Source organism: Oryzias latipes, chromosome 5, assembly GCF_053564925.1.
Source record: "Oryzias latipes strain Hd-rR chromosome 5, Olatipes_Hd-rR_3.1".
NCBI classification, from domain to species: domain Eukaryota; kingdom Metazoa; phylum Chordata; class Actinopteri; order Beloniformes; family Adrianichthyidae; genus Oryzias; species Oryzias latipes.
Window position 1 is genome coordinate 2,644,836 of NC_136241.1, and position 25,593 is coordinate 2,670,428.

General features: G+C 44.6%; 3 protein-coding genes across 5 annotated transcripts in view; 1 reads left to right on the top strand and 2 right to left on the bottom strand.

Annotated features, from left to right (window-relative positions):
- Nucleotides 1-538: 538 nt before the first annotated feature.
- On the top strand, nt 539-8,679 carry pdhb (pyruvate dehydrogenase E1 subunit beta). Its single transcript, XM_004086154.5, has 11 exons — nt 539-692; nt 788-847; nt 2,784-2,891; nt 4,021-4,083; nt 4,157-4,192; nt 5,917-6,107; nt 6,212-6,306; nt 6,931-7,041; nt 7,580-7,671; nt 7,745-7,886; nt 8,281-8,679. Exons 1-11 carry the CDS (start codon nt 654-656, stop codon nt 8,424-8,426), a joined length of 1,083 nt encoding a protein of 360 aa, XP_004086202.4. The 5' UTR covers nt 539-653; the 3' UTR covers nt 8,427-8,679.
- Nucleotides 8,623-18,906, bottom strand: LOC101163393 (uncharacterized). Its single transcript, XM_004086153.5, has 5 exons — nt 16,994-18,906; nt 12,904-13,065; nt 11,915-12,093; nt 11,600-11,840; nt 8,623-9,978 (listed from the first exon to the last, which is right to left on the bottom strand). The coding sequence occupies exons 1-5, from the start codon at nt 17,417-17,419 to the stop codon at nt 9,631-9,633; spliced, it is 1,356 nt and encodes a 451-aa protein (XP_004086201.1). The 5' UTR covers nt 17,420-18,906; the 3' UTR covers nt 8,623-9,630.
- A 4,098-nt stretch (nt 18,907-23,004) lies between these two features.
- Nucleotides 23,005-25,593, bottom strand: part of pxk (PX domain containing serine/threonine kinase) — a 29,982-nt gene continuing 27,393 nt past the window's right edge. For 2 of the 3 annotated variants that reach the window (XM_023954698.2, XM_078946802.1), the window contains one exon: nt 23,005-23,928. In XM_023954698.2, the coding sequence (XP_023810466.1) occupies nt 23,759-23,928 (170 nt within the window). In that variant the 3' untranslated portion in view covers nt 23,005-23,758. The remainder of the gene's footprint in view (nt 23,929-25,593) is intronic. The other variant, XM_023954699.2, reaches the window with a different exon arrangement.

Here is a 25,593-nt window from a genome sequence, read left to right on the forward strand (position 1 = left end):
ATCAGCGTTGTCCCATAGTACCTGCCTCTTCCGGTTTGGAAATGTTTTTCATTTTTGAAGATTTCGTTTTGTTTTCTGGAAATTCATTCTGTGTTCTGAAATGTTTTTCATTTTTGAATATTTCATTTTTTTTTCTGAAATGTTTTTCATTTTTTAATATTTCATTCTTTTCTGGAATTTTTTTTTTTCTGAAATGTTTTTCATTTTTTAATATTTCATTTTTTTCTGGAATTTTTTTTTTCTGAAATGTTTTCATTTTTTTATATTTCTTTTTTTCCTGGAAATTAATTTTGTTTTCTGAAATGTTTTTTTTTTGTCATTTTTGTTTTTCAAGTTTTGGTTTCTGAAATTTTGTTTTGTTTTCTAAAATGTAATGCTGCTTTTTAAAATTTGTTTTTTTTTTAATTGTTGTTGTGATCTTAAAAATGTTTTTGTATCGAGTGATTTGTTGAATGGTTTGCACTTGAGATAGACTCTGATAGAGTCAGTGCTTCACGCGGGTGAAAGTTCCCGCCTTCTTTTCCTCTTCAGCGCGCTGATTTGCTTTCTTTTGTGACTCGTTTTCGACGCGTTTCTATGTGGAGCTTTGATTTGCTGACCCCTGTGACGTCATAGGAATCTCCTCCTACTCTCCAGTAGAGGACAGAGAAAATATGGCGTCGTCCCTGAGATCCTTCCTGCGGTCAGGAAAGGTGCATACATTCATATATATGTAGATGTTTTTAACCGTAATTTCTCCCCCAGTAAACAGCTGTTTTTTCCTGACAGACTGTCGTTTGTTTTTCAGAACGTCGTCCTGGTTCTGGGGCGGCGCAGGTTTCACGGGAGCGGATCCGCCGCTGTGCAGGTCAGCGTTAGCGGCTAACAGGCTAACAGTCACCGGACCATTGGTTTGGAGAAAAACAGGCTGTCGGCTGTTTGTTTTTCAGTTAATTGCGTGTTTTCTGACTGCTCTTATAATTTCTGGTGTTCAGTTTCCGATGTCTTCCTCTGGGCTTAGCTTCAAACGAGAGAAATGTACACGAACTGCTATGTAACCTGGATGACGTTAGCTAACTAGTGTGTTTCGTTCAGACGTTTGTGTTGTTGTTGTTGTTGTTCCCGTTTCATGGCTATGCTTTGGGGTATTCCAGAAAGCAGGTTATGCTAGCTCCCAGGGTAAGTTTAGGCTAAGGAAATTGATAACCTCAGTTTTCGGTTCCAGAAATGGAGGTATGTTTCAGAGTAGGTCAAGTTACCATGGCAACTCATGCTCTGAACATAACCTGGTCTGGAGCAGGTTTAGTTGAAGGTTAGTTTGTTTTCAGAGAGGTGAAGCAGAATGGCGTGTCCATTTGAAGATGATTTAGTGGATGAAAAAGCTCAGATAATACTTTTTCCACCATGAGAGGGTGATAAGACCACATATGGATGTTGGAAAGATAAACTTTTTTACTTTGATCTAACTTAATTATTTGCTTCAGTTAAGAAGCAAATTCGTTTTAGTTAAGTCAGTTTAAAAATAACACGTAGTTTCCAGACAGTTATTTTACTTTCATTCAAATTAATTCAATTAAGTAGGTGTAACTTTGGTGCTGCTGTTAGATTGGCACCGCAAGGGGTTGTGGGATACCATTCCCTTTGCCTGTCTGGACGGATTTGGGTTAAAGTGTGGGTTTCTGAAAAATTGTGTTTAGTTGTTGCTGTTTACTGCGTTTTGCCGAGTTATTTTGTCCTGTTATGTTTAATTCTTTCTGCACCATGAGTGAGAGGGAGGAAGAGGATGATGAGTTTATATAGCACCACTACTGGTTAGTGGTTTGACGATAAACTCAGAGACAAGGAATATGGTTAGATGAGTCAAAACTGTTTTGTTTCATTCATTTTAATGTTATAAAAATGAGAATATCTGCAGGCACAAATTTAGACATATGAGAGTTCAAGAAGTACAATAATTCAAGATGGAAAAAAATTTAATTGAATTGGAGTAAAATGACATTTAGTTTGATAAATATGTAAATTTGAGTTGTATAAACAATTATTGAGTTGGATTGACGTAAGAAATTAGGTTGAATAAATTTAACTCAATTACTTGTTATCAATTGAATCAATTTAAGTTGGATAAGTTATATATATATATGTTTCACATATGCGTCATAATGAAAATAGAAATTAGATCAGAAACTCGTACGTTCTCTTTGTCCGTTCTTTTCTCCAAGCAGAAACTCTTTCTTTTGCTGTTGATGCAGCCGTATTCCTTTTTTGATGGACGTATAATCTTCATACGCCGTCATTAAAATCTCAGACTCCGTCTCACTGAAGTATAACGCTCTCTCCAGGGTTACCAAGTCGAGCGTAATTACGCCAACTCATATCCGGTCTTTTGGAACCGACATACCCAGAGTAAGCAAGTTCAGGTGGATTTCAGCCAGAGTTCAGGGTTAAAGTCAGGCTAGTTTAAACATGCTTCCTGGAATACCCCCCTGGTCGTGAACTTGTCCCAACTGGTTCTGCTGGGACTTTCACTGCTGTCCTGTTGTTGTTGTTTTTTTAATTCTAGTAATGATTATGATCTGATCTGATCGTATGATCTAATTTAGTCCAGACTACTTCCTCCCCACTTATTCCATGCAGTCCGTGACTCTTTCCCGGTGTTGGGAGTTTAATTCCATTCACGGTTTCATGACTCTATTCCAAAGCAGGAGAAGCTGTTCCCCCTTCTACATGTGTGTGTTTCAGTGTAGGGAGGTGGGGTTCCGCTGCCACACGCGTGTTCCCTCATGCTCTTCTGCTGGTTCTGTCAGGTCACAGTCCGCGATGCCCTGAACCAGGCCATGGATGAGGAGCTGGAGCGGGACGAGCGGGTGTTCCTGATGGGAGAGGAGGTCGCCCAGTACGATGGTGCTTACAAGGTGGGCGGTTTCACGGATCACACAAAGATCAGTCGAGCGCTGGAGGCGTATTCAGGTCCCGGAAAAGAAGAGATCAGGGATGTTCCAATCAGGGTATTTTGGCCCCAATCCAATTATGAGTCATTTGATCTGAAGTCTGTAGATGCCAAGTCCTGATCCGATACTTTTGTGAAACATGTAATGAACAGATCCAGGCTGTCCCCATTTTTATTTTATTCCCCTTCTTTTATCATTTAACACCTAAACAGAGCACGTTTGGGAAGTAGCTCAATAGTAGAGTAAAAAAAAATTGCAAATATTACCTAGGAAGAAATAACTATCAGAACTATTGATCTTTTTTGATAAAGCTGGTCAAAGTCACGTGATCCATCAAGACGGACGGATGTGGTGAACAGAATCCGGTAGCTTTCCAAAATAAAACCTCCCTCAGAATAGAAAAATTTCAGCTGTTTTGGTCATCTCTTAAAAAATGCTGACTTAGGAAAGCATTATTTTGTAAGTAGCTTTTTTGTAAATTTATTTATTTTTATGATGTTATTCCTTTAGAATTTGTCCATAATGTCATGTCTTTACTGTCTGACATTCATTTCAAAAAATCCGCTGTTCCTCAGTACTCAAATATCTCTCTTTACTCCTATTAAAATACGTTTTTGGATGGGGATGGTACTTCCAATTTTACTTTAGTCAAAATATACTGCAGTGCTTTTCTTACTAGCGTACACTTTTTGGGGACTCTACCAAACCTCTGATAATACAAAATATATCAGCGATTCCTAAACAAGCTTGAAAAAATGTTTAGCAACGTGTGATATTATCTGTTGTTTTCAATGTGAATCCTAGAAATCCAGCTCCTGACATTTGCTTTCACATGTGATCCTTTTGTGTTCTGGTTTGGAACTGAAAGTCCTTTGGAAGTAATACTGTAAGACGCTGCAGATAAAAAGTTTCGTATCACACTGTCTGAGCGGTGCAGACGGTTGTCAGCTGAGCGAAGCTTTTGGAGCTCAGTTTCCGTTTCTGCTGGGCGGGAGACTCCTAAAGATGAAAGTCTGGATGCTGTGCTCATACGGAAAACACAAGGCTGAAACGGTGAGCGTCTGATGTTCTTCTGTGTGTGTGTGTGTGTCAGGTTAGCAGAGGCTTGTGGAAGAAGTATGGAGACAAACGCATCATTGACACGCCTATCTCAGAGGTGAGTGTACTGATGGTGTCAGTGTGTCATGTGTGCGTTCTCGCCTCACACCTTGTGTATCTGTGTGCTGCAGATGGGCTTCGCTGGCATCGCAGTGGGAGCAGCCATGGTGAGTTTGGGTTGTGACTGCCGTTGATCTTTCGTCAGTTAAGTGTGGGTCTAGTAAACCAAACAGGAACACAGAAAAATGACCTCATCTCAAACTTACTTTGATCAATTCTAGTTTTTACAAAAACCAGTAAGGAACCCAAACTTTGTTTTTTGTGATTGCCCTGGGGCAGTTTTGATGCACTGGTCGCTCCACCACAGTGCCACCGTTCCCTGGACCCAGTGTGGACGTGTTGTGAGCACACAATGTGAGCGAGAACATCTCCATGTCATGTACCTGGTTATTCCAGTCTTACAATAACTAAATAACTACATATAAGAGCATTTGGATTGAGACGGAAACCTTCCAAACACGACAACAAAGAGACTTTCTGGTCTGAGTTTCTGCTTGAAATTCAGACGAAACAGTCCACGAGTTGCTCTAGAAAACCCACAACATCTCACAAATAACCTGCAAAACCTGCAACCTTAGGAATTTTTGCGGATGTAACGATGACCAAAAATGTAGTGACACAATTAAAGAACACAAACCGGTGCTCTTTTTAAGGTAGATGAGCCACGATTTAAAGGCTCAGAAATCTTTGCTAGGTTTGAATTAATCACAGGTGAGAGCCAAAGTCATCAACATTTAAAAGAAAAGTAGTCTTTAATTATGTGTAATGATTCGAAATATGAACTTTTTCACTATATACATATAAAGTATTTATGTCTCTGGTAGGCCTGCACAAAAAATCACAAATTTATTGTTAGTACAATATCAAGTTGTGCAATATGCATATTTTAAAAGTCTGTGAAAGTTGCAATAAATGGTTCCTTTAAATGTGCTAAAACAGTTTTATGGCAGCTTGAAGTATTAAACAAATCCAAATCCATTTACTAGTCAGATGGAGGCCTTTATATAATGGTAGATGCTTGCCTCCTTTGTAGACGAGGGTCATTTGGGGAGTCAAGTTATGTTGACTCTTAGTTTAATTCAACTGTTGCAGTGAAATGGAAATGATATTTTTGATAGTTTTGCTATATATTCATGTATTGATCACTACTATCGCAAATTGTGAGTTTTCCTCATATCCTGCAGCTCTGGACTCAGGTGTTCTTGTCCTGATTTAATTCATTATTCACACGGAAACTTTTGGCTCACTGTTTATCATCAAATCAATAGCAAATGTATTTATAAAAAGGCATTCTCATGCTTTACATGAGAATGCCCCCTCCCTCCCTCCCTCCCTCCACTGACACACACACACCATGACCCCACACACAATGAAAACACGCATGGCTGTAATTATGAAGGAAACTTTGATTGTAAGGAAACAGTATTTGGGGAATCGTGCCAGTTGCTGGCTCAGCCATCGCCACAACGCCCACCCAGGTCGGTTTCCACTCCACAGCTGTGAGGCTGTGAGGGTGATCACCACGGCAACAACCACAGACCAGGCTGGCAGCCCCACAGGGGAAAAACAGTTCAAAGACATCAAACGTGTTTGAATACATCAGAAAATTAGATCAAATACTTAAAATAATAAAATTGGAATAAATAATCAGGTAAGAGTATCTGAAGCTGTGTCTTGAGCTTCTTCCTAAATGATGCCTGAGGTTCTCCTGCAGTCAGAGGACCTCAGCGTCCGCTCATGCTTTAAAGGAAGATCATTGAGATAAAATGAGCCAGACCATTACAACCCTCCTCCTGCAGCTAAGCCTGGTGTCTGTGTCTGATCTCCTTAGGCCGGTCTGAGACCCATTTGTGAGTTCATGACCTTTAACTTCTCCATGCAAGCCATCGATCAGGTGATCAACTCTGCGGCAAAGACCTACTACATGTCAGCCGGGCAGCAGCCAGTCCCCATCGTCTTCAGAGGACCCAACGGGGCCTCAGCCGGCGTGGCGGCACAGCACTCGCAGTGCTTTGCTGCCTGGTGAGTTTCTCTGCCTTCTTGTAGGAATATCTTTGCATCCTGATCATTTCTGCCATCAGGGGGCTCAAATCCTCGTGCCTGAGTGTCGGTGTGTTTATCTGCAGGTACGCTCACTGTCCGGGTCTGAAGGTTGTCAGTCCATGGAACTCTGAAGATGCTAGAGGTCTCCTGAAATCAGCCATCAGAGATGACAACCCTGGTGAGCCGCTGTCACAGCTTCAAGCAGCAGCAGCAGCAGCACATCAGCAGTCTGCTTTAAGGCCAGACTGAACATTTTTCTCCAGTTTAGTCCGTTTCACCTTTCAAGTCCCACTCCGGTCATCTTTTGATCCATTTCCAAAGTGTCCCCAGTCGTCCTTTAATTAGGATTTGTTTTTTTCTTTAGCCAAACTCAAAAAACCTGTGTCAGAATTCCTGCAATACTCACTAAATAGTTCACTAAATAGTGCATATGCCATTTTGTAGTGCTGTCTAAATTTTTAATTGCAAAATCGAGTAAACCAGTGTTCATCAATGCTCAATAGATTGGAGAATATAGATCACAATTCAGGAAGGAAGGAAGCTCATCGCTCACTGATTGTAGTTTGTATGTAACTACAAGCTTTTTCAAACAGCATTTCTTTCATCTGCTCCTGATTCACAACGATTTGAATTAAGAAATACAAGTATGTCCTCCATCATGAGAGAAATGCTACATGAAGGTGTTAAAAACACTAATAACACAGTTTTCTGTGGAGTGGGTCTTTAAAGAACCTCAGGTCAGGAGACTCTTCTACTGTCAGCGGCGTTGGAGATGACCCCGGTACTTGTGTTTTTGCTGCAGTTGTGTTTTTGGAGAACGAGCTAATGTACGGGGTTTCCTTCGAGATGACGGAGGAGTCGCAGTCCAAAGACTTCACCATTCCCATCGGCGAGGCCAAGGTTGAAAGACAAGGTCAGTGGGGGGGAATGTCAAAGCAGCTGAAACAGAACCCATGTTTCTGCAGAAAACCCAAATCTGTCCTGACTCGTCCTCTGTGGGGTTGTGTGTAGATTTCCTACCCACACAGTTATTCATCAGATTAAAAATGACCACAGCTCAGACGGTATGACGCATGCAGCCCTCCTGAGCTTTGGCTGCACATGGGAGAATGTTGGAGGGTGAAGGACACCTTGGGGTGCTCCTCCTAAAACCCAGATGTTTTTGGGTTTATTTTCTGGCTCCTGTTGTGAAGCTTTACGTTTGAACCAGGCTCCACGATGTAGGGGATCAGGTCCTACATACATCCTTAGCTGGTCTGTTTGGCCAGAGAAAGCTGAAGTTAGTTTGTGCCCCCCAGCCCAACAATCCAACAGGCCTTCCAGCTGAACCTGGCTTTGGCTGCATGACAACCATCAAAGCAGCCTGCCCCTCACCCACTGTAGCGGTTGTTATTCTGGGTTTCATGTCTGCTTCCAACGTTTTGCTCTGTGTGAACTCTGCTGCTCTGCAGGGAGTCATGTCACCCTGGTGTCTCACTCGCGCTACGTCGGCCACTGCCTCGACGCCGCCGCTGTGCTCGCAAAGGAAGGAATCGAGTGTGAGGTAGAGGAGGGCACTTCAGAGCCAACAGGTTGGCGTCACCGAACCCTTACCCTCCTCTCTCTGTGGGTTTCAGGTGATCAACCTGCGGACCATCCGCCCCATGGACGTGGAGAGCATTGAGGCCAGCGTGATGAAGACCAACCACCTGGTGACGGTGGAGGGCGGCTGGCCTCAGTTTGGAGTTGGAGCTGAGATCTGCGCCAGGGTCATGGAAGGTGACTGACGCACAAACAGCCCCCACCCCTCTAAAAGAAACCTCACCCTGCAAGAACAAAAGTGGGATGTTCTCCACTTCCAAAGGTTGACCCTTTAGAGCTTTTCCCCAGAAATCCTGGCTGAGCTTGGCCTTCCGCATACTTTCTAATTAGAACTACTTTACTGAAGGCCCCCTGGTAAAATTCTTCAATCAAAACCAAAATCTGGTCCTAACCTTCATTCCTGGAGTCCAGGTTCTCCGGTTACTTCTGTTACAACTCAGATCAGATGAACTCGTTTGGAGTCATCGGCCTTCCACATTCAATAGAACCACAGGAGCTCCGTCATGACTAGATGCTGGTCATCTCCACCTGAAGCTCTGCTGCTCTAAACTCCTCTTCTCTCTTCTGTTAGGTCCTGCCTTTAACTATCTGGATGCTCCGGTTACCAGGGTAACGGGTGTTGACATCCCCATGCCGTATGCTAAGACCCTGGAGGAACACAGTCTTCCTCAGGTCAAAGACATCATCTTCTCTGTTAAGAAAACCCTGAACATCTAAGGTGACCCCTCCCCAGGAAATGCTCCTCTAGGAAGAGTCTGGATGTTGGTCCAGGAAACCTTCATTCCTCAAAGATTTCTGCAGCTGAAACAGGTGTGGGGGGGATATTTATTGTGGGTATTTGCAGTTCTAAAATTAACTCCTTACATCCTTTTCTGGAGCTTTCTCTTGGAATAAATGGAATGAACCAATCAAATGATGTAAAGAACTTTTTATTGCCAGAAATGGGAAATAAACCTTTTCAGAGATTGAAGCAGCTTTGTTTTTCAGTGCTCTGATGGTGGGAGTGGTGCTGAGGCTGCACTGAGTGAGAACTCTGGAGCTGCTGCGGTGTGGTTAGGTCATCCCCTTTGGGTTCATCCCAGCAGAAAGGCACTTTACTCATACAGATCCTTTCTTCTACTGTGCTTAAAAACACTCAGAAACTCAACCTGCCTGCAGCTACCATGTTTATCAAACTCTGGTGAAGGAAGTTCATCACAGCATGTTGAGTATTAGAAACGGTTTGACAGGGCTTTCTGCTGATCTGTAGACATCCAGGCAGAAGCTGGAATCTCATCCAGCTATGAAGGACAGATTGCTGTTACAGATCTGAGGTGAAGAAGCGTTCAGGTAACAGACACATCAGACTAGCCTGCAAACACAGAAGCCCTGAAAGCTTTGACTTCATGAAGCTGCTTTAGATCCAGTGTTTTGATTGGACAGGACCTCACCGTGCTCGTCATCTTCCTCTGAACGTTCTCAAATGTTTGGCCTCCTCTTCAGCAATCGTGTGCAGATTTGTAACCCTTGTGCTATCCTAGGCACTTTAACGTTGGGAGTTGGGTCATCTAGACCCACTAGACAGTGCTCTGAACCTTTTTTCTTCAATGATTTGTGATCTTCACTGGTGTCCATGGATTACATGAAATCTTTCCACCTTTATCCACCTTTGTCATGGTAGGGAGAACACCTCAATGTAAGGAGGGGGGGGGGGGGGGTCATCTAAGATAGCACAAGGGTTAAAGCAGCGAGACTTTTGCAACGGAATCACTGGAAGGACAGGCGGTGAGTTTCAGAAAGCTGCTAGCTGGAGGCAGTCATGTGATCAGCGTGTGCAGAGGAGGGAGGGGGTTTCAGCCCAGCTACCACCAGTCTTCTTCAAAAGCACCTTGTAAGATGTCATGGAGGTGGGCCTCGAGTTGTGGGCGGAGCATGAGGCATCCTAAGGAGCTGATAGGTCAGATCTTCCCACCTCAGAGTGCCCCTTTAGGAGGCCGAGCCTCACCACCACCACCTTCCTCTTTTTCTGCTCTGACCCTTCTTCCCCCTCAGATTCCTCCCTTTGCTTTCGTCTTCCTCTAACCTTCCTCTTTGCTTTCTTGCGCCTCTTCTTAGCTTCGTTCACCTTGACTGCTGATTCATCATCTTCCTCCCAAATCTCATCCTGCACTTCTTCCTGTTCCACTTCCTCCTCTACGGTCATCACCATTTCCTCTTCCTCTTTGTCATCCTTGTCATCAGTTGAAACTTCTTCCATCTGTTCTCTCCTTTGCTCGTGTTCCTCATCCAGCTGTGGATGACATGACAAGGATTAGAAGGTGTGGCGCTGACCCCATGGGGACGAAACGACAGACAATGTCAAAAAAAAAAACCCAGACATCTAAAGATTCAGTGTCAAATCCTAAAATTCACGCAGAAAAGTTCAGATGTTTTCTGCTGCAAACGCCTTCCCTAACATCACACATTTTCAACACGATTAGAGCCGCACCACTGAGTACAGGTTTTAGAAGACCACCTAGGCACGGAGATGTCGGCAAGCAGAACCTGATGGGAAGCACTGACCACGGCTCCAACCTTAAATACCAAAATATACAGTTTCCACAAAAAAAAAAGATCATGAAAAAGTCTATATTCATAATTACAAAGTATGAGAAAACACTGGAGAAATCTGCCCAAATTGGAGTGGAATGAAGTGGAGGAACAGCTTCAATAAACACAACATTCAGACACATTCAGGAGACAGGCTACATCTACAACCGGGTCGAACCACTTCTGAGCCCGGACCACTGGAGGAAACGTCTCAACTGGACCAAGGAGAAGAAGGACTGGACCGTTGGCCAGTGGTCCAAGGTCCTGTCTTTCTTCTGGGAATCAAGGTCCAAAGGTTTGGAGGAAGACTGGTGAGGAGCAGAACCCAAGCTGCTGGAGGTCCAGAGTGAAATCTCCATCCAGCCAGTCAGGATTTCCAGCACTGGTGTTGGTAAACTCCTTCAATCCTGAATCACTGCAACCGACTAACAGAAAGTTCTAGAAAACTTCAGGATTCCTTCTGCTGAGGATCTGGATGGAGATGCAGATTTCATCTTCCAGCAGGACCAGGACCCTTCTGACCTGGACCAGACCATTGAAGCATTGAAGATAGAAATATTTTTTTGATTGATTTGATATGATCAGACTCTGTCTTTATATTTTTGCAAAAACTGAGAAGTAAACTGATTTCTCCAGTTTTCTGAAATCCTGGTTTTGTGGGTTTTATAAGCCGAAACCTCAATATATGTAAAAAATAAAATAGTTGAGATCAATTAAACAGAGGGCCCTGAATCAATATTCTGACAGTTACATTTTTTTATCGAAGTATGGAAATGAATACATTTCCCTAGTAAAATCCTATTTTTTGGGAAGGGTCTGCAGGGGCTTTTCCATAAGAGAGCACATTCAAAATGACCTCCAGACGCAGCAGTCGGCCCACCTGAAACACGTCACTTCAGTCAATCAGAGGCTGACGGCTCAAACAGGACGTGCGGTTTCATCCCTTTTTTCCAGACCTGTCACCAAATGTCAGACGATTTCAAAACAACTCCATTTTTTCCAGATCTTTTGGGTTTCTGTTAGACTGTCACACCTGGTAACTCAGGTGATCTGTGTCTCTGTCCTGAACTGCTTCAAACACAGAGATACTTCATCTAAAATGAGCAAAAAGAGACAACAAGGCTCAAGAGATCATGGAAAATGATATTAATACTCTGATTGTGTCCACAACAGCTGTGAATCAGACTGTTTCTGGGAAAATGTTCTCAGAATTCTCCTTGCTCCTCCCCTTTAGCTCTGCAGACAGAGCCTTTCCCGTCACTGATTGTCAGCACAGGATCTTTAATTCAAACAAGGGCAAACCGGATAAACGTCTCACTCACCGCATCTTTGCTGCTTCCCAGCCGCTGCAGCAGTAACTTGACGGTGTCTTTGTTCTGACACAAGCCCATGGTGTTGAGGGTGTCGAGGGCGGAGCCAGAACAGCCCTGCAGGTGTAGCTCCGCCCCCAGGGCAGCTTGCAAGAACTTGTTCCTCCAGTTGTTTCTGGTGAAAAGTGGGATGGACAGTGCCACCACGGTGCGGCGCTCCAGCAGCGACACAGCCTGCTGCTCCGACAGCTGACTGTACGTCAAACAGAGGAGGCTCAGCACGCCCAACGCCCCCAGAGACCACCCGACCTTCAGCCACTGACTTACCGACTGGTTTTGAGGATGGCGTTAACATCGGGGAACATGGAACGCAGGCAGGTTCCCACCAGCGGAGCGGTCTCCTGGGCCCAGTTTGCACACCGCCGCCAGGGGAAGGTGGACAGTGGCTTCCTGCCCGACACCTTCAGGTGGAAGGGGCTGTCTGCCTTCCGAGACAGCTCCTTCATCTGCAGCGGCATGCAACGAGAAACCCAACAGCTGCAGAGCCTTAAAGGATAAAGGGCCTGTATCATGCTATATCAACTTTTGGAGCTTTTGTTAGGTTCATTTCTCACTAAAAACAACCCCACAGCGGTATTTAAAAATACTCTAAAAATGCCCTCTGACCAGCAGCCCCTCTTAACCCTTGTGCTATCATAGATGACCCCCCCCTTCCATTGAGGTGTTCTCCCTACCATGACAAAGGTGGATAAAGGTGGAAAGATTTCATGTAATCCATGGACACTAGTGAAGATCACAAATCATTGAAGAAAAAAGGTTCAGAGCACTGTCTAGTGGGTCTAGAAGACCCAACTCCCAATGTTAAAGTGACTAGGATAACACAAGGGTTAATTCATGAAAACCAGCTGGTCCTCACATTGTGACATCACAAAGTGAGGACCACACACACACACACACACACTTTTTCTGTGGAGCTAGCGGTGATTGGCTAAACGCTTTCCTTTTCTATGCACAGTGTGAACGTCCATCTTTGCAAAAGTTCAGATGTTTGTCTTCGTGGGAGAAACGCTGCCGAGGCCGACTCTAGGCTGACGTCACCCTCAGAGAGCGAGAGGCGGGGCCTCAGAGATCAAGTTGTTTTACTTCAGAGTAAGAAGATGAACTGCAAAAATAGCTCATATTTAGTAAAAAAAAAAAAAAACGTTCTTTAGTGTGCCAAAGGTAATATCATATATGTGGATACAGTTTGCTCTGAAAGGCTGAAGCACAGCATGATATAGGCTCTGTAAAGATCCTTCATTCAGCCCCACTCTCACCTCCATCTTGAGCTGCTTACTGAAGAAGTCTAACATGGGTTTGCGGGCGCCTTTGGCTGACCAAAGCACCTGGAGAGCGGCCTTGTAGCTGGCCTTGCTGACCAGCAGGGCCGCTGTGCTCTTCTTGCCCATCCTGCAGCCAGCCGCCTGCTTGTCCTTGGTCTGCAGAAAGAGAAAAGGTCAGCAAAGCCCCCCCTGCATGAGTCTGGACCCCAGTAAAGGAGGTGTGATGCCTGTAGTGCAGCCAGACTGCTCAGTGATGCACAGCTATAGTGGGGGGAGAAGTATTTGACACATCAGCATTTTTATGGGTATGCAGAATTGTCCACCGGCCACTGTTTCGAGCTGTTGGGTCTACGTGTTGAGCAGCTCACTGGAATCTTGAAGGGGTCGGGTTTGTCAAAAACGGATATTCTGAGCGATCCTACAGCTATTAAAATTGAAACACTTTTTATTGCAAACAAGATGTCAAGTGGAGAACATTTGCACCATGGCAACAGCCATCATGTGTGACAAATGTGACAAATGCACTAGACACTGTTGCCGGGGTAACCAACGAAGGTGCTGGCAGCCTGAAAAGGGGAAAGGAAAGCGCAGTCAGCGCCACAGGTGCGTCTTCTTGTTTTCCTAAAGAGACTCCAGGTGTTGAGAGCCGCAAGGTCTGCGTGATTTCCAGATATTCTTGCCCTACTCATGGCTGATTACCAGGTTCATGTGTGTCCAGCCAATTAGAACATGCCAGAGCAGGGTATGCTGGAAAACATCCAAGAATGCGGTCTGGAGTTACCATCCCTGATCTAACCAATAATTAGTTATTCTACATATTTCATCAGGTAATGACGGATGCAGCAACACCTGACCAGAACTTATGGGTCTTCTGGACAGCCAAATTGGTTGCGTTTTTTGACTTTTAAGTTTCACTAGGATTTTACATTAGGCTACATAACTGAATGTCATCTAGTTGGCCATTTATCCCTTCTAAAAAACAAAACAACTCCAATCTGATCAATTATATTTGATTGACTACTTTGTCAAAGAAAAGACGAGGACTACGTCAGTATTAACGCTAGTTTCCCTCATCTCACACCAGCAGTCAGCTGTTTGATGATGTCACAAGCATCGACACAACGGGCTGATCCGCCGCTGAGTCAACTTCCTGAACAAGGAAACTGCCTGATGTAGGGTACGGCTCTGGTTCTGGGGAATGAGGAGTTCCTGGAGGCATGGTGGTGCCTGACCAACCATGCATCTGTAGGTGATGATGAGAAGTTTATATTCAATCCGGGATGAAACAGGGAGCCAGTGGAGCGATTTCAGGATGGGGGTGATGTGCTCAGACTTCCTGACCGCTTTATTCTGGCTTCACTGTTTTGGATGTACTGAAGTTTTTTAAATATTTTTGTTTGGAATGCCAAAAAAGGGAGTTGCAGTAGTCCAGCCTTGAGGAGATACAGGCGTGGACAAGTGTTTCTGCGTCGGGAAGTGATAGAAGAGGCCGGAGTTTGGAGATGTTTCGTAGGTGGTGGAATGAGGTCTTGTATAGATCATTTAAGTGGTTGTTGAAGTTTAACTGAGGGTCAAACTGTACATCTAGGTTGGTGCTTGAGGAGGAGACAGTGATGACCTGACTGTGGAATGTGAACTAGGATATTGAGGAGGAATTAATCTGCAAGGGGTACCAACAAGTAGTGCCTCGGTTTTGCTGCTATTTAGCTGTAGGAAATTGCTGTTCATCCATCCCTTAATCTCCTCAAGGCCATCCGGTGAGATGGGATGGAGCTGCAGTGGAGTTTGGAGCGTTTTTTTTATAGATCCGTGTGTCATCAGCATAACAATGAAAGGACAACCCATGTTTACTGATGACACGTCCAAGGGGAAGCATGTAATGTATGAAGAGAATAGGGCAGAGAACTGACCCCTGCGGGACACCACATGTCACATGGAGCGGTCTGCACTTGCATCCTCCCATGAGCACGTATTCAGTTCTATCAGTCAGATATGATCGGAACCACTGCAGCACATCTGCTGGCAGTCCTAGAGAGTTTTTGGAGGCAATGCAGAAGGACAATGTGGTCCACTGTATCAAAAGCTGCTGTTAGGTCCAGAAGAACAAGCAGAGATGGTGATCCTGAATCAGCTGCCATCAGCAGATCATTCGTCACCCTAAGTAGAGCAGTTTCCGTGCTATGGGCTGATCGAAAACCGGACTGGAACTTTTCAAAATGGTTGTTTTGCAGCTGTGAAGCGACTATCTTCTCCAGTACCTTTAACAGAAAAGGGATATTGGAAATAGGCCTGTAATTGGCAAGCACTTCTGCGTCCAGCAAGGGCTTGTTGGGAGCAGGACGGATGACAGCGGTTTTTAAGGAGGGTTGGGATGTAGCCAGTACGCAGTGAGATATTTACAAGCTCAGTGATAGTTGGGCTCACAGTAGGCAAAACAGACTTGGCAAGAGCCGTCAGAAGGGGATCCAAAGAGCAAGTGGATGAATTCATTCCTCGCAAAGTTTTCTCAATGTGGGTTCTTGACACCACAGTGAAAGATAGGAAGGGTGGTGAGCTTTCAGATAACCTAGCTAGCGCTCAGAGCGAGCAGCCGCTTTATGTCACGCGACGCAGCAAGACAAGCGAATGTGGTCAACAGAATCAAGTAGTTTTCCAAAATAAAACTTCCTTCTGAATCAGAAAATAAAAAAGCGGAAAGCAACAAAGTTAGTGTATGCATTTTTCCTGTCTGCGGCTTGGTACCAGGAGGCTTTCTGACTGGCACTGGTTCGAGGCCCGAGGGTTTGGGACCCCTGATGTAATGGGAACAGGCAGCACATTGAAAAATGATGAGTTGGGGACCCCCAAAACGTCAAAAAGACAGAGGGAGCCCCTAAAATACGTCCATGTATGACAAGTTGGGTGTGAGGATGTGTTGGTTGCAACGAAAACAAGAGCTGCAACATTTAAATAGAGGCACCCATCATATTAGTTTTGCATCCGGGTCTGGGTCCACATGACCCTGCTAGTTAGCTACTAAGAAGACCAAGATCACTTTATTACATGTTTATATTGATGTAAATGTAATTTTAAAATGTGTCAATTGGTTGTGAAGAAGTACTTTTGATAGGTTTTTCTACTTTAAAATGTTTTATATTCAGTAAAACTGTTCATTTTCATTCGTTGACTTTGTGCAGTTAGTCGATGTGTTTCAGGTAACATAATGCCTTAGCATGTGTGTAGATATGCGTTTGTAAGCATGTACATGTTCACAGTTGTTTTACTTTACGATATACTCACCATCACAGGAAATGGATATAAACACATTTTATGGAAGGAAACCTTCAGTGAGGAAGATTCCCTCAGGAAGTGGAGAAATGGATTCATGAATCAGCTTTAGGGACACCTATGAACTTAGGGTTCAGTGTGAACAGTAAATGTGTGTGTGCTTTAGCAATTATGTAATTATTTCTCTCCAATGCATTTTCCTTTTTTGGGCACGAAATGCAATAGGGACTTGTTTCACACCTGTCTGCTTCCTCAGGTTCCACGGCGAGTAAAGACGATGAGAAATGTATAAATGTATAAATACACGTTTGTAGATATATTTTGTTGTTCTGATGTTCCATGAAATGTTTCCATAGTTTATATGCTGTCTGTGAGTTACTTCATGTTTGTTGTACTGTAAAATACAAATACAATACGAGGTATCAATACAATACGATGATCATCTCATCGCATAGAGTTGCCTTGAAGCAACGAACAAATATCTGGTTGGGGGGGGCAATTTTAGGGTTAGTATTATTTTAATGACCTCAAAGCTAGCCCCCCACCCACCTAAAAAAATAAAACTTAAGAAGTCATGTGGTAGAGGCAAATGTTCCGTGTATGAATTCCACATTTGTGTGAACATTTCGTGTCAGAGGATCTTAGATCAGTCCACGGTAAAGATGATCCTTGGTTCCTGTCTAGAATCTGCTCAAACTGTCTGGAATTATTTTTCTCCATTTAGATCAGTGATGCAAACAAAGTTCTGCTGTTTGAATCCGGTGTGCGCATGCGCGTGCTAGGGGCATCAGTGGGGGCAGTACGGACGGACACGCACCTTCTTGGGCGTGGGCGGCTTCAGCCACAGGCTGCGCTTCCCGCTCTGTTTCCGCCTCCCCTTGGTGCGGATCACCTGCGCGCACCTTTCGCACAGGAAGGACTTCTCCGTGACCGTGGACTCGGGGAACACCCACCGCACGGTGTCCGGGGTGGTGAAGGTGTACACCGCCCTGCGGTTGAAGGAGCGTCCGTGGCGCTCGAACAGCAGCTGGCAGCACGAGCAGTTCCTGTCCTCCGGCCGCGCGGGGTGTCGCGGCGTCACCCGGGAGTCCGGGTCCGTTCCGGGACAGCCTTCCTCCACCGGAACCCTGTACTCCATCCCGGCGGCCACAAACGCAGCCGCCGGCGGGCTGCCACGGTCACCGTCCGCCGTGTTCGCGTAGTCGTGCTCCGCGGCGGGTCGGTGCTGCTCCTCGCTGGCCATCAAAACCCGACCTCCTAATACCTCCTAAAGACCAGGAGCGCAGACGGACTGGAGGGTCATCCACCTAAAGCTAGCCAGGAAGAAGAACCGCCCGGTGGGGGCGACAGCAGCAGCGGGTGAACCGACGGACCTTTGTTTATGGAAACCGGTGACTTCCGGAGTGGTCACGTGCAGCTCAACTCTGACTGAGGCGACGATAAAAGACTGAAAGCAAGAATAACCGACACATGAAGCGTGCCATAAGCTGGCGGAAGGCTCCACAGGAAACAAACGCCACAACTTCCGGCTCTCCGCCACCTGATGGCCGCAGGTGGCGCCCCTAGCGGCAGGCGGCGGGCCTACACCCGACAGATCCAGTTTTTGAGCAGAGGGATCACTGAAGGGGTCAGGAAGAGGAACCGAACGTTGTGTTTATATGGTGTGAGGCTGTGCAGGACCTGATGGTCTGTGACGCTGCTTCATCGGAGGAAAGCTTCATGGAAAACTCAAGTAGAAAGGATTTCCACTGGAACAAAATGTCTTTAATAACCATTTATTAAAGGTTTCATAGACTTTTACTGAACATTTGCAAAGAAGACAAGTTGCTCCTCCCCAGCCCCCCAAAGCTGCCGGATTCAGAGGTTTGTCTGATTCCCCCCGACTCGAATGCTGAGCGTTCTGACATCAAATTTTTTTCAGGTCCACCTTCACCAGTTTTCAGGAGGAAAATAACCAAACGGATCAGTGAGTCAGGAACTCCTTTAAATTCACTGCAGGAAGATGTAGAGAAACTGTCAGCTGATGAGCATTAATGGAGACCAGCCAGTTCAGGCTTCTTCTCTGCAGCTCATTTGAATGAAATTTTACCAAAGATGGAGCAGAAGCTGCCTCTAGCTCTCAGGGAGAATGCAGTTAACAGGATACAGGGGCCTGTTCTGCAGCACATAAGGTTAAGAGCATTGGCCATTCTGTACGTGCAGTCAGAAAAATAGTGCTGAGCCTTTTGAAAAGATGGAGTTTGAAAACGAAGCTTCAGCAGTGGCTTCTGAAGGTCAAAGCAGAGCTCTGGAGGAGCAGATGATGTTCCTGCTACATCCATTTCTGGTGTCAAATGTTGGATTAGAGCTTTTTCTGACCAGATCAGAGTTGCTGAACAGGGCAGAAATTCTTTTATTGAAAAACTTTAGCACAGGTTACTGGGACATCTAACAGAAGTTTTGAAATTATTCTGGATGGTCACATGACCTAATGCTTGGTGGCCATTTTGTGGCAAAGTGTGAGATGTCCAAATTTCCACCCTAACCCCCTTACTACTAAAAAAACTATATAGTGCCCTGGATTTTAAAAGCAACTCAGACACCATGCTCACTACTTTTTGTCTTCTCTAAATGGCGAACAAGACGTGATTGATTTCACAAAGTTAAAATCGAATTGATAAGAGTGTTTTTTACGACAATCTTCCATGAATCCACTGTCTTCTGAAAATAAAAACGTTAATGGTTTGTTTAAAAAAATACATTTAAATACATTTTAAATGTATGCATGAATGCACACTGGTTTTTTTCGCAGAGACTTCTGGGAAATTTCTAGGGCCCTGGATTTTGGAACTTTAGATTCGGACAGCACTAGAAAATAGTGAAGCCACTATGTAGTGCACTATGTAGTGAGTAGTGAAGGAATTCAGACACAACGATGGCGATTTTCCCTTTAAATTTTACACACATGCTGCCAGCTTAAGTCTACAACAACCCAGAGTTTCATCGACCTTTGACAATGGGTACAGGCTCATTCCTAACTTCTCAGCCATCATTAGCAAGCAATTATGGAGAAACATGTTCCAAGTAGAAGTATGGTGTTTCATGGCTGCCTTTAATTAACCTTTGTTCTATCCTAGGCACAAGGCCTGCACACTTTAACCACAAATTTATCGTTATCGCGACATCGAGCTGTGCAAAAGACGGCGAAAATCGCCATAAATGATTACCTTAAATGTGCTAAAACAAAGTAATGGCAGCTTGAAATATTGAACAAATGAAATAAATCCCTTTATGCATTTAACCAATCGGAAGGACCCGTTTACGTTGTTGATCAATCAGATGAGCCCTTTTATGTTTGATGTTTGCCTCCTATGTCGACAAGGGTCAGTTGTTGTATCATTTTTAAACTGTTGCAGTGAAATGGAAATGATGTTTTTGGTTGTTTTGCTATTTGTTTATATACCACAAATTATATCGTTATCGCAATATTAATCACCAATATCGCGAGTTTTCCTCATATTGTGCAGCCCTACTAGGCACTTTACCGTTGGGAGTTGGGTCATCTAGACCCACTAGACAGTGCTCTGAACCTTTTTTCTTCAATGATTTGTGATCTTCACTGGTGTCCATGGATTACATGAAATCTTTCCACCTTTATCCACCTTTGTCATGGTAGGGAGAACATGTCAATGGAAGGGTGAGGTCACCTAAGATAGCACAAGGGTTAAACGAGCGCAAAGATAACAGAGTGAGTGAACCTACCACTGGAAAAACACAACGCTAACCAAGCGACCCCACATTTTACAACTGCGCGGATGCAATCCTAACTGAGCGACACTCCTGCGCGGTCACTGGGTTTGTGAGCAATGTTCAGGGGGTGTGTCTGTCACTTGGGGGCGGTAACCTTTCTGGTTGGTCAGATTGGCCAAAATTTGCAGGTCAAATCCGGGTAGGCAGCAGGGCGGGACTTTCCTTTTTTTTAGGCTTTAATACACTGACCAAAAATATAAACGCAACACTTTTGTTATTGCTCCCATTTTTTATGGTATGAACTCAAAGATGTGAAACATTTTCCACATACACAAAATAACCAGTTCTCTGAAATATTGTTCACAAATCTGTCTAAATCTGTGATAGTGAGCACTTCTCCTTTGCCAAGACAATCCATCCCACCTTACAGGTGTGCCATATCAAGATGCTGATTAGACAGCATGATTATTGCACAGGTGTGCCTTAGACTGGCCACAAGAAAAGGCAACTCTGAAATCTTCAGTTTTGTTTTATTGAGGGGGTCAGGGGACTCAGACAACCAGTCAGTATCTGGTGTGACCACCATTTGCCTCATGAAGTGCGACACATCTCCTTCGCATAAAGTTGATCAGGTTGTCTATTGTGGCCTGTGGAATGTTGGTCCACTCTTCTTCAATGGCTGTGGGAAGTTGCTGGATACTGGCAGGAACTGGAACACGCTGTCGTATACGCCGATCCAGAGCATCCCAAACATGCTCAATGGGTGACATGGCCGGTGAGTATGCTGGCCATGCAAGAACTGGGATGTTTTCAGCTTCCAAGAATTGTGTGCAGATCCTTGCAACATGGGGCCGTGCATTATCATGCTGCAACATGAGGGGATGTTGTTGGATGTACGGCACAACAATGGGCCCCAGGATCTCGTCACGGTATCTCTGTGCATTCAAAATGCCATCAATGAAATGCACCTGTGTTCGTCGCCCATAACATACAGTATGCCTGCCCATACCATAACCCCACCACCACCATGGGCTACTCGATCCACAACATTAACATCAGAAAACCGCTCACCCACACGACGCCACACATGCTGTCTGCCATCTGCCCTGAACTGTGTAAACCGGGATTCATCCATGAAGAGAACACCTCTCCAACGTGCCAGACGCCATCGCATGTGAGCATTTGCCCGCTCAAGTCGGTTACGACAACGAACTGGAGTGAGGTCGAGACCTCGATGAGGACGACGAGCATGCAGATGAGCTTCCCTGAGACGGTTTCTGACAGTTTGTGCAGAAATTCTGTGGTTATGCAAACCGATTGTTTCAGCAGCTGTCCGAGTGGCTGGTCTCAGACCATCTTGGAGGTGGACTTGCTGGATGTGGAGGTCTTGGGCTTGTGTGGTTACACGTGGTCTGGGGTTGTGAGGCCGGTTGGATGTGCTGCCAAATTCTCGGAAACGCCTTTGGAGACGGCTTATGGTGGAGAAATGGACATTCAATTCCCTGGCAACAGCTCTGGTGGACATTCCTGCTATCAGCATGCCAATTGCACGCTCCCTCAAAACCTGCGACATCTGTGGCATTGTGCTGTGTGATACAACTGAATATTTCAGAGTGGCCTTTTCTTGAGCCAGTCTAAGGCACACCTGTGCAATGATCATGCTGTCTAATCAGCATCTTGATATGGCACACCTGTGAGGTGGGATGGATTGTCTTGGCAAAGGAGAAGTGCTCACTATCACAGATTTAGACAGATTTGTGAACAATATTTCAGAGAACTGGTTATTTTGTGTATGTGGAAAATGTTTCACATCTTTGAGTTCATACCATAAAAATGGGAGCAATAACAAAAGTGTTGCGTTTATATTTTTGGTCAGTGTAGAAAAAAAACGACGAATGTAACGTGGATTAAAACGTTAACGAACGGCCAAGACCAAGGTGAGAAAGTGCAGCAGGTTTTTTGTGCTGCAGGTTTTCCTCATGTGAAAATCACTATTAGGTAAATATACATGAACGCTTTAGTCTGAGAAAGTGCTACCACGCTATTCCAAGTACAGGAAGCGTGTGTTAGCCTGTGGTTAACAAAAGCTTCTCATCTCACCCTGTAGTCAAATGAATCTTTGTTTTACCGCTTAAGATTTAAATATTCTTTTTGATCTTTGAATGTTTATAAATACATTCATATCTGTTTGTTAGTTAGATAGGTGTCTTACTTAACGTTTGATTTTTGTTCCCAGGCCTTAACATGACAGACCCAAAAGAGGTAAAGCTGATGGAATGAAGGAAAAAAGATCAACATTAGATCAACAACAGTGAGATGCTGCTGCGTTGATTCTGGATCACCGCTCTGTTAGGATTGCATCCATGCTGTTGTAAAATGCGATGTCGCTCGGTTAGCGGCGTGTTTTCACAGTTGTAGGTTCGTTCACTCAGTACCTGACGACACTCGCTCAGTTATCTTTGCGCTCGTTTAATAAACGGCAGCCATGAAACGGCATATAGAGGACGTAGATTTTGAAAGGCATGCGTGTGGTGAGATTAAACTAGTGTCGATCTCAGAATACTGTGAAAATGTAATGCATGGATCCCTGGCTGGAGCTGAACAAAAAAAAAATATAACACTGTGGGCGTGGTTAGCAAAAAACCTCTGTTGCTAAGGAAATCTTCTTGCGTCGATCTGTTCAGTGTTCCCAGGCAACCAAACCTAAAATGGTTTCCATGGAGATAAAACCAACAGAAAAGCCACAAAAAAAAGTTGTGTTTTTTTTTTACATCAATTTGTAAAATTGGGTCTGTGTAAATGCTAAAGGGTCTGTACTAAAGGCTGGTAGCGTGGGTTAAGGGTGACCAGGTAGCGCCTGCGGGCCATTCGATGCTGCTCGCAGCTTTAATTTATGTTTGAATTAAAAAAAAAAAACGAACCCAGTCAGCAGGCCTCTGTCTGCTGCAGGGTCCCCAGCCTTCTCTGTTAAAACTTTAAACTCATCTGAGCATCTCAGAGCTGCAGCAACGATTCGGCACAGCTGAAGATTGTGGAGCGGGATGGAATCAAACCAACAAACCGTTCCAGTGGAAGACAACAAATGAAGTTAAAAGCAAGAAATGTTCAAACTCCTTTATTCTTGGAAGAATCCCAAACCCAGAGGCCATCCAGCAGAGAAGACTTGTTCCTGTTCTGTTCCCTGAACATGCATTCATGTGCCTGACAGGCACAGCTCAGGGTGAAACCTCCTGGACCCTGGCAGGACACAGTGACATGGTGAGGGGGTTGCTGCAGAAAAAAGGGTCAGGGAGATACAAAAGTCCCTCACAAAGGCTTCAGTCCTGTTGTGGCTTTTGGAGAGGAGAAAGGAGCAGCAGTTTCTGGAGACTGAGGCTGCACTGGACCACCTGGATCAACGCCATGATGGGATTTTGGCTGAAAAATCCTCAGACCAAGCGTACAGCGGAGTGTTGCTTCTGCAGGTGGAGGGAAACATCCCCTCACAACCCATTTTGCCCTTTTGAAATGGAGAATATTTTGGCAAAGCTCGATCAGATTGTTGCAGCACAACTTTTATCTGGAACCCAAAGGGGGAGGAACCGAAGCTCAGTCTTTTCTGGACGACAAACCCTTCAGGATCCAGGATCAGCAGGCAAGATCCCAGATCTAAGGTGCTTCAGTGGTTTTTATTCTTTGTCTTCAAGTCTGACGGCCATTCCTGACATGACGCCGAGCTTCTGGGTCCAAACGTTCAAACTCAGAGAAAAGCTGAGCTTATGGGAAAAAGGATCAGGAGGTCCGTTAGGGGGGGTTCCAGTGATGGGGGAGGCAGGGCAGAGATTGTGTTGTGGTTCTGATGCCATGGACAGGGTCAGATCACGGGTTTGCTCCGGTCCGTCGTGTTGGCCTTCTTCAGTTTGCCTTTACTGAAGGCCTGGATGGAGCTAAGCAAGGCGGAACGGCCCCCTCCCGCTCCGTCAGGCAGGGGGGGCTGGGGTGGAGTCGGGGAGCGGTCCGGGACGGGAGGAGCAGGTGGAGGAGCTGTGTGCAGAAGGAGAAGAAGCCTGATGAGAAACTGTTTTCTTCTGAATCTGATCCAACAAATCCAGAACAACTGGAACCAGGTCCAACAAAGCGTGCATGCATGAAAGGGAACAAATCCAAGCATGCGTCTGAAAGCTGACCCAAAATGAAGAGAGCTTTTCCTGTTTCTACAAGTTCAAATCCTAAATCTACCCTCCATCAGTTCTGATGGTTGAAAAACATCTGAAGCTGTGAAGGAGACCGCCTCCAAATGTGAAGCTCTCATCCAAAAAGAAAAACAACTCAGATTCAATTGTCTTTTTAGTTCAACAGAAAGAAAATCACCAAGAACTTTCCAAACTGACTGCAACTAATTGAAGAGGCTGAGGAATTCAGGGAAGAGGTGAGTTCAGGAGAGCAGCTGGAACGCTGTGGCTCCATCACAGCCCCCTGTTCCTCAATGCTCTGCAGATAAACCCCTTCAAACCACACTCACAGCATCTCTGACCCTCTCTAAGTGTCCCGGGACAACAGATCAGCCAGAGCCTCCCCCTCAACATAGGAGACCCTGAACCAGGTTCAAGTCTTCAGAAAGCCTAAGGTAGAGACTGTCTTCACGCCGCTCAGATCAACATAGAGCTAACCCAAAATAAAAATCTCTCATTTTTTCTGTCCAAATTCGATTTTAATCATTTATTTCTCTTCCTGCTTTTACTTAAACAAACATTCCAAATGATGGACTACTGTATGTTTTACAAAAACTATTTTATTTAACATCTCCTTTAGAAACTGGCTTTAACACCAACTTCAACAAAGTAGCAGCTGTAAAAATGTCTGCAGAACATTGCAGCAGATGTTTTGGAAGCTACCGCTAACTTCAGCATCTCATAAAGAGAAATGCTAGAACGACTCAGCACAACATTTTTGAGAGCAGCAGCCTTGAAACTGATTTAGTTGTTTGTGGTTTGATGCTCCAAGTTTGAAGTCACAACCAGAGAACAAAACCTCACTTTTGACCCAACAGATGAGTTGATAAAAAAATCTACCAACCAAATGAAACTATAGATGGTATTTCAAAAAATGATATTACAATAAATGCAAACAGAGAGGAAGTCACAACGTAGTGAAAACATCAGATAAAAAACAACCGTGTTGTTCTAAAGATCTCCTGTTTTGATTTCTAATCAATCTTTGCTCTGCTTTTTGCGTTTTCAAAATGTCTAAGATTTTCAACCACAATTGTGTTGTTTCTGTTTTCCTGCTGAAAAGTGCCCCCCCCCATGAGAAGAGTGGCGTCAGTCCGTCACCTTTAGTCTGAACCAACTGGAAAATTCAAGCCTGCTGAGAAAACAAGGACAGATTTCCTAAAGGGGAGCAGATTGACAGAGAAAACACTTTTTTACTAAATTCTGCCTTCAGTTCATTCATTTGTAGATAAAGATGCAGTGCTCTCACGAGGGGGGGGGCTTTTTTCAGCTCAATGTTACAAAGACACTACTGATAAAGTTACATACAAAGTACCTCTTATTATAGTTATTAAATACAGTTTTTATACATTTTCTATGAATTAATTTGTCGCGTCTTAAATCCATGAAAATATAGTTAGACTTTAAACCGGTGTAGGTACCAAAACTGTTCGGCCAGCAGTAAGTGGTCGGGGGCCTGACACTAATGATAAGGTCA

What these genes read in the sequence shown, in the direction of transcription:
- pdhb (XM_004086154.5), top strand. Translation starts at nt 654, where the DNA reads ATGGCGTCGTCCCTGAGATCCTTCCTGCGGTCAGGAAAG. An exon ending in GCGGATCCGCCGCTGTGCAG is followed by an intron (nt 848 to 2,783) that starts GTCAGCGTTAGC and finishes TGGTTCTGTCAG; the next exon opens with GTCACAGTCCGCGATGCCCT. An exon ending in CTGCGCCAGGGTCATGGAAG is followed by an intron (nt 7,887 to 8,280) that starts GTGACTGACGCA and finishes CTCTTCTGTTAG; the next exon opens with GTCCTGCCTTTAACTATCTG.
- LOC101163393 (XM_004086153.5), bottom strand. Translation starts at nt 17,419, where the DNA reads ATGGCCAGCGAGGAGCAGCACCGACCCGCCGCGGAGCACGACTACGCG. An exon ending in GTAAGCAGCTCAAGATGGAG is followed by an intron (nt 12,094 to 12,903) that starts GTGAGAGTGGGG and finishes ATGCCGCTGCAG; the next exon opens with ATGAAGGAGCTGTCTCGGAA. An exon ending in GCCATCCTCAAAACCAGTCG is followed by an intron (nt 11,841 to 11,914) that starts GTAAGTCAGTGG and finishes TTTGACGTACAG; the next exon opens with TCAGCTGTCGGAGCAGCAGG.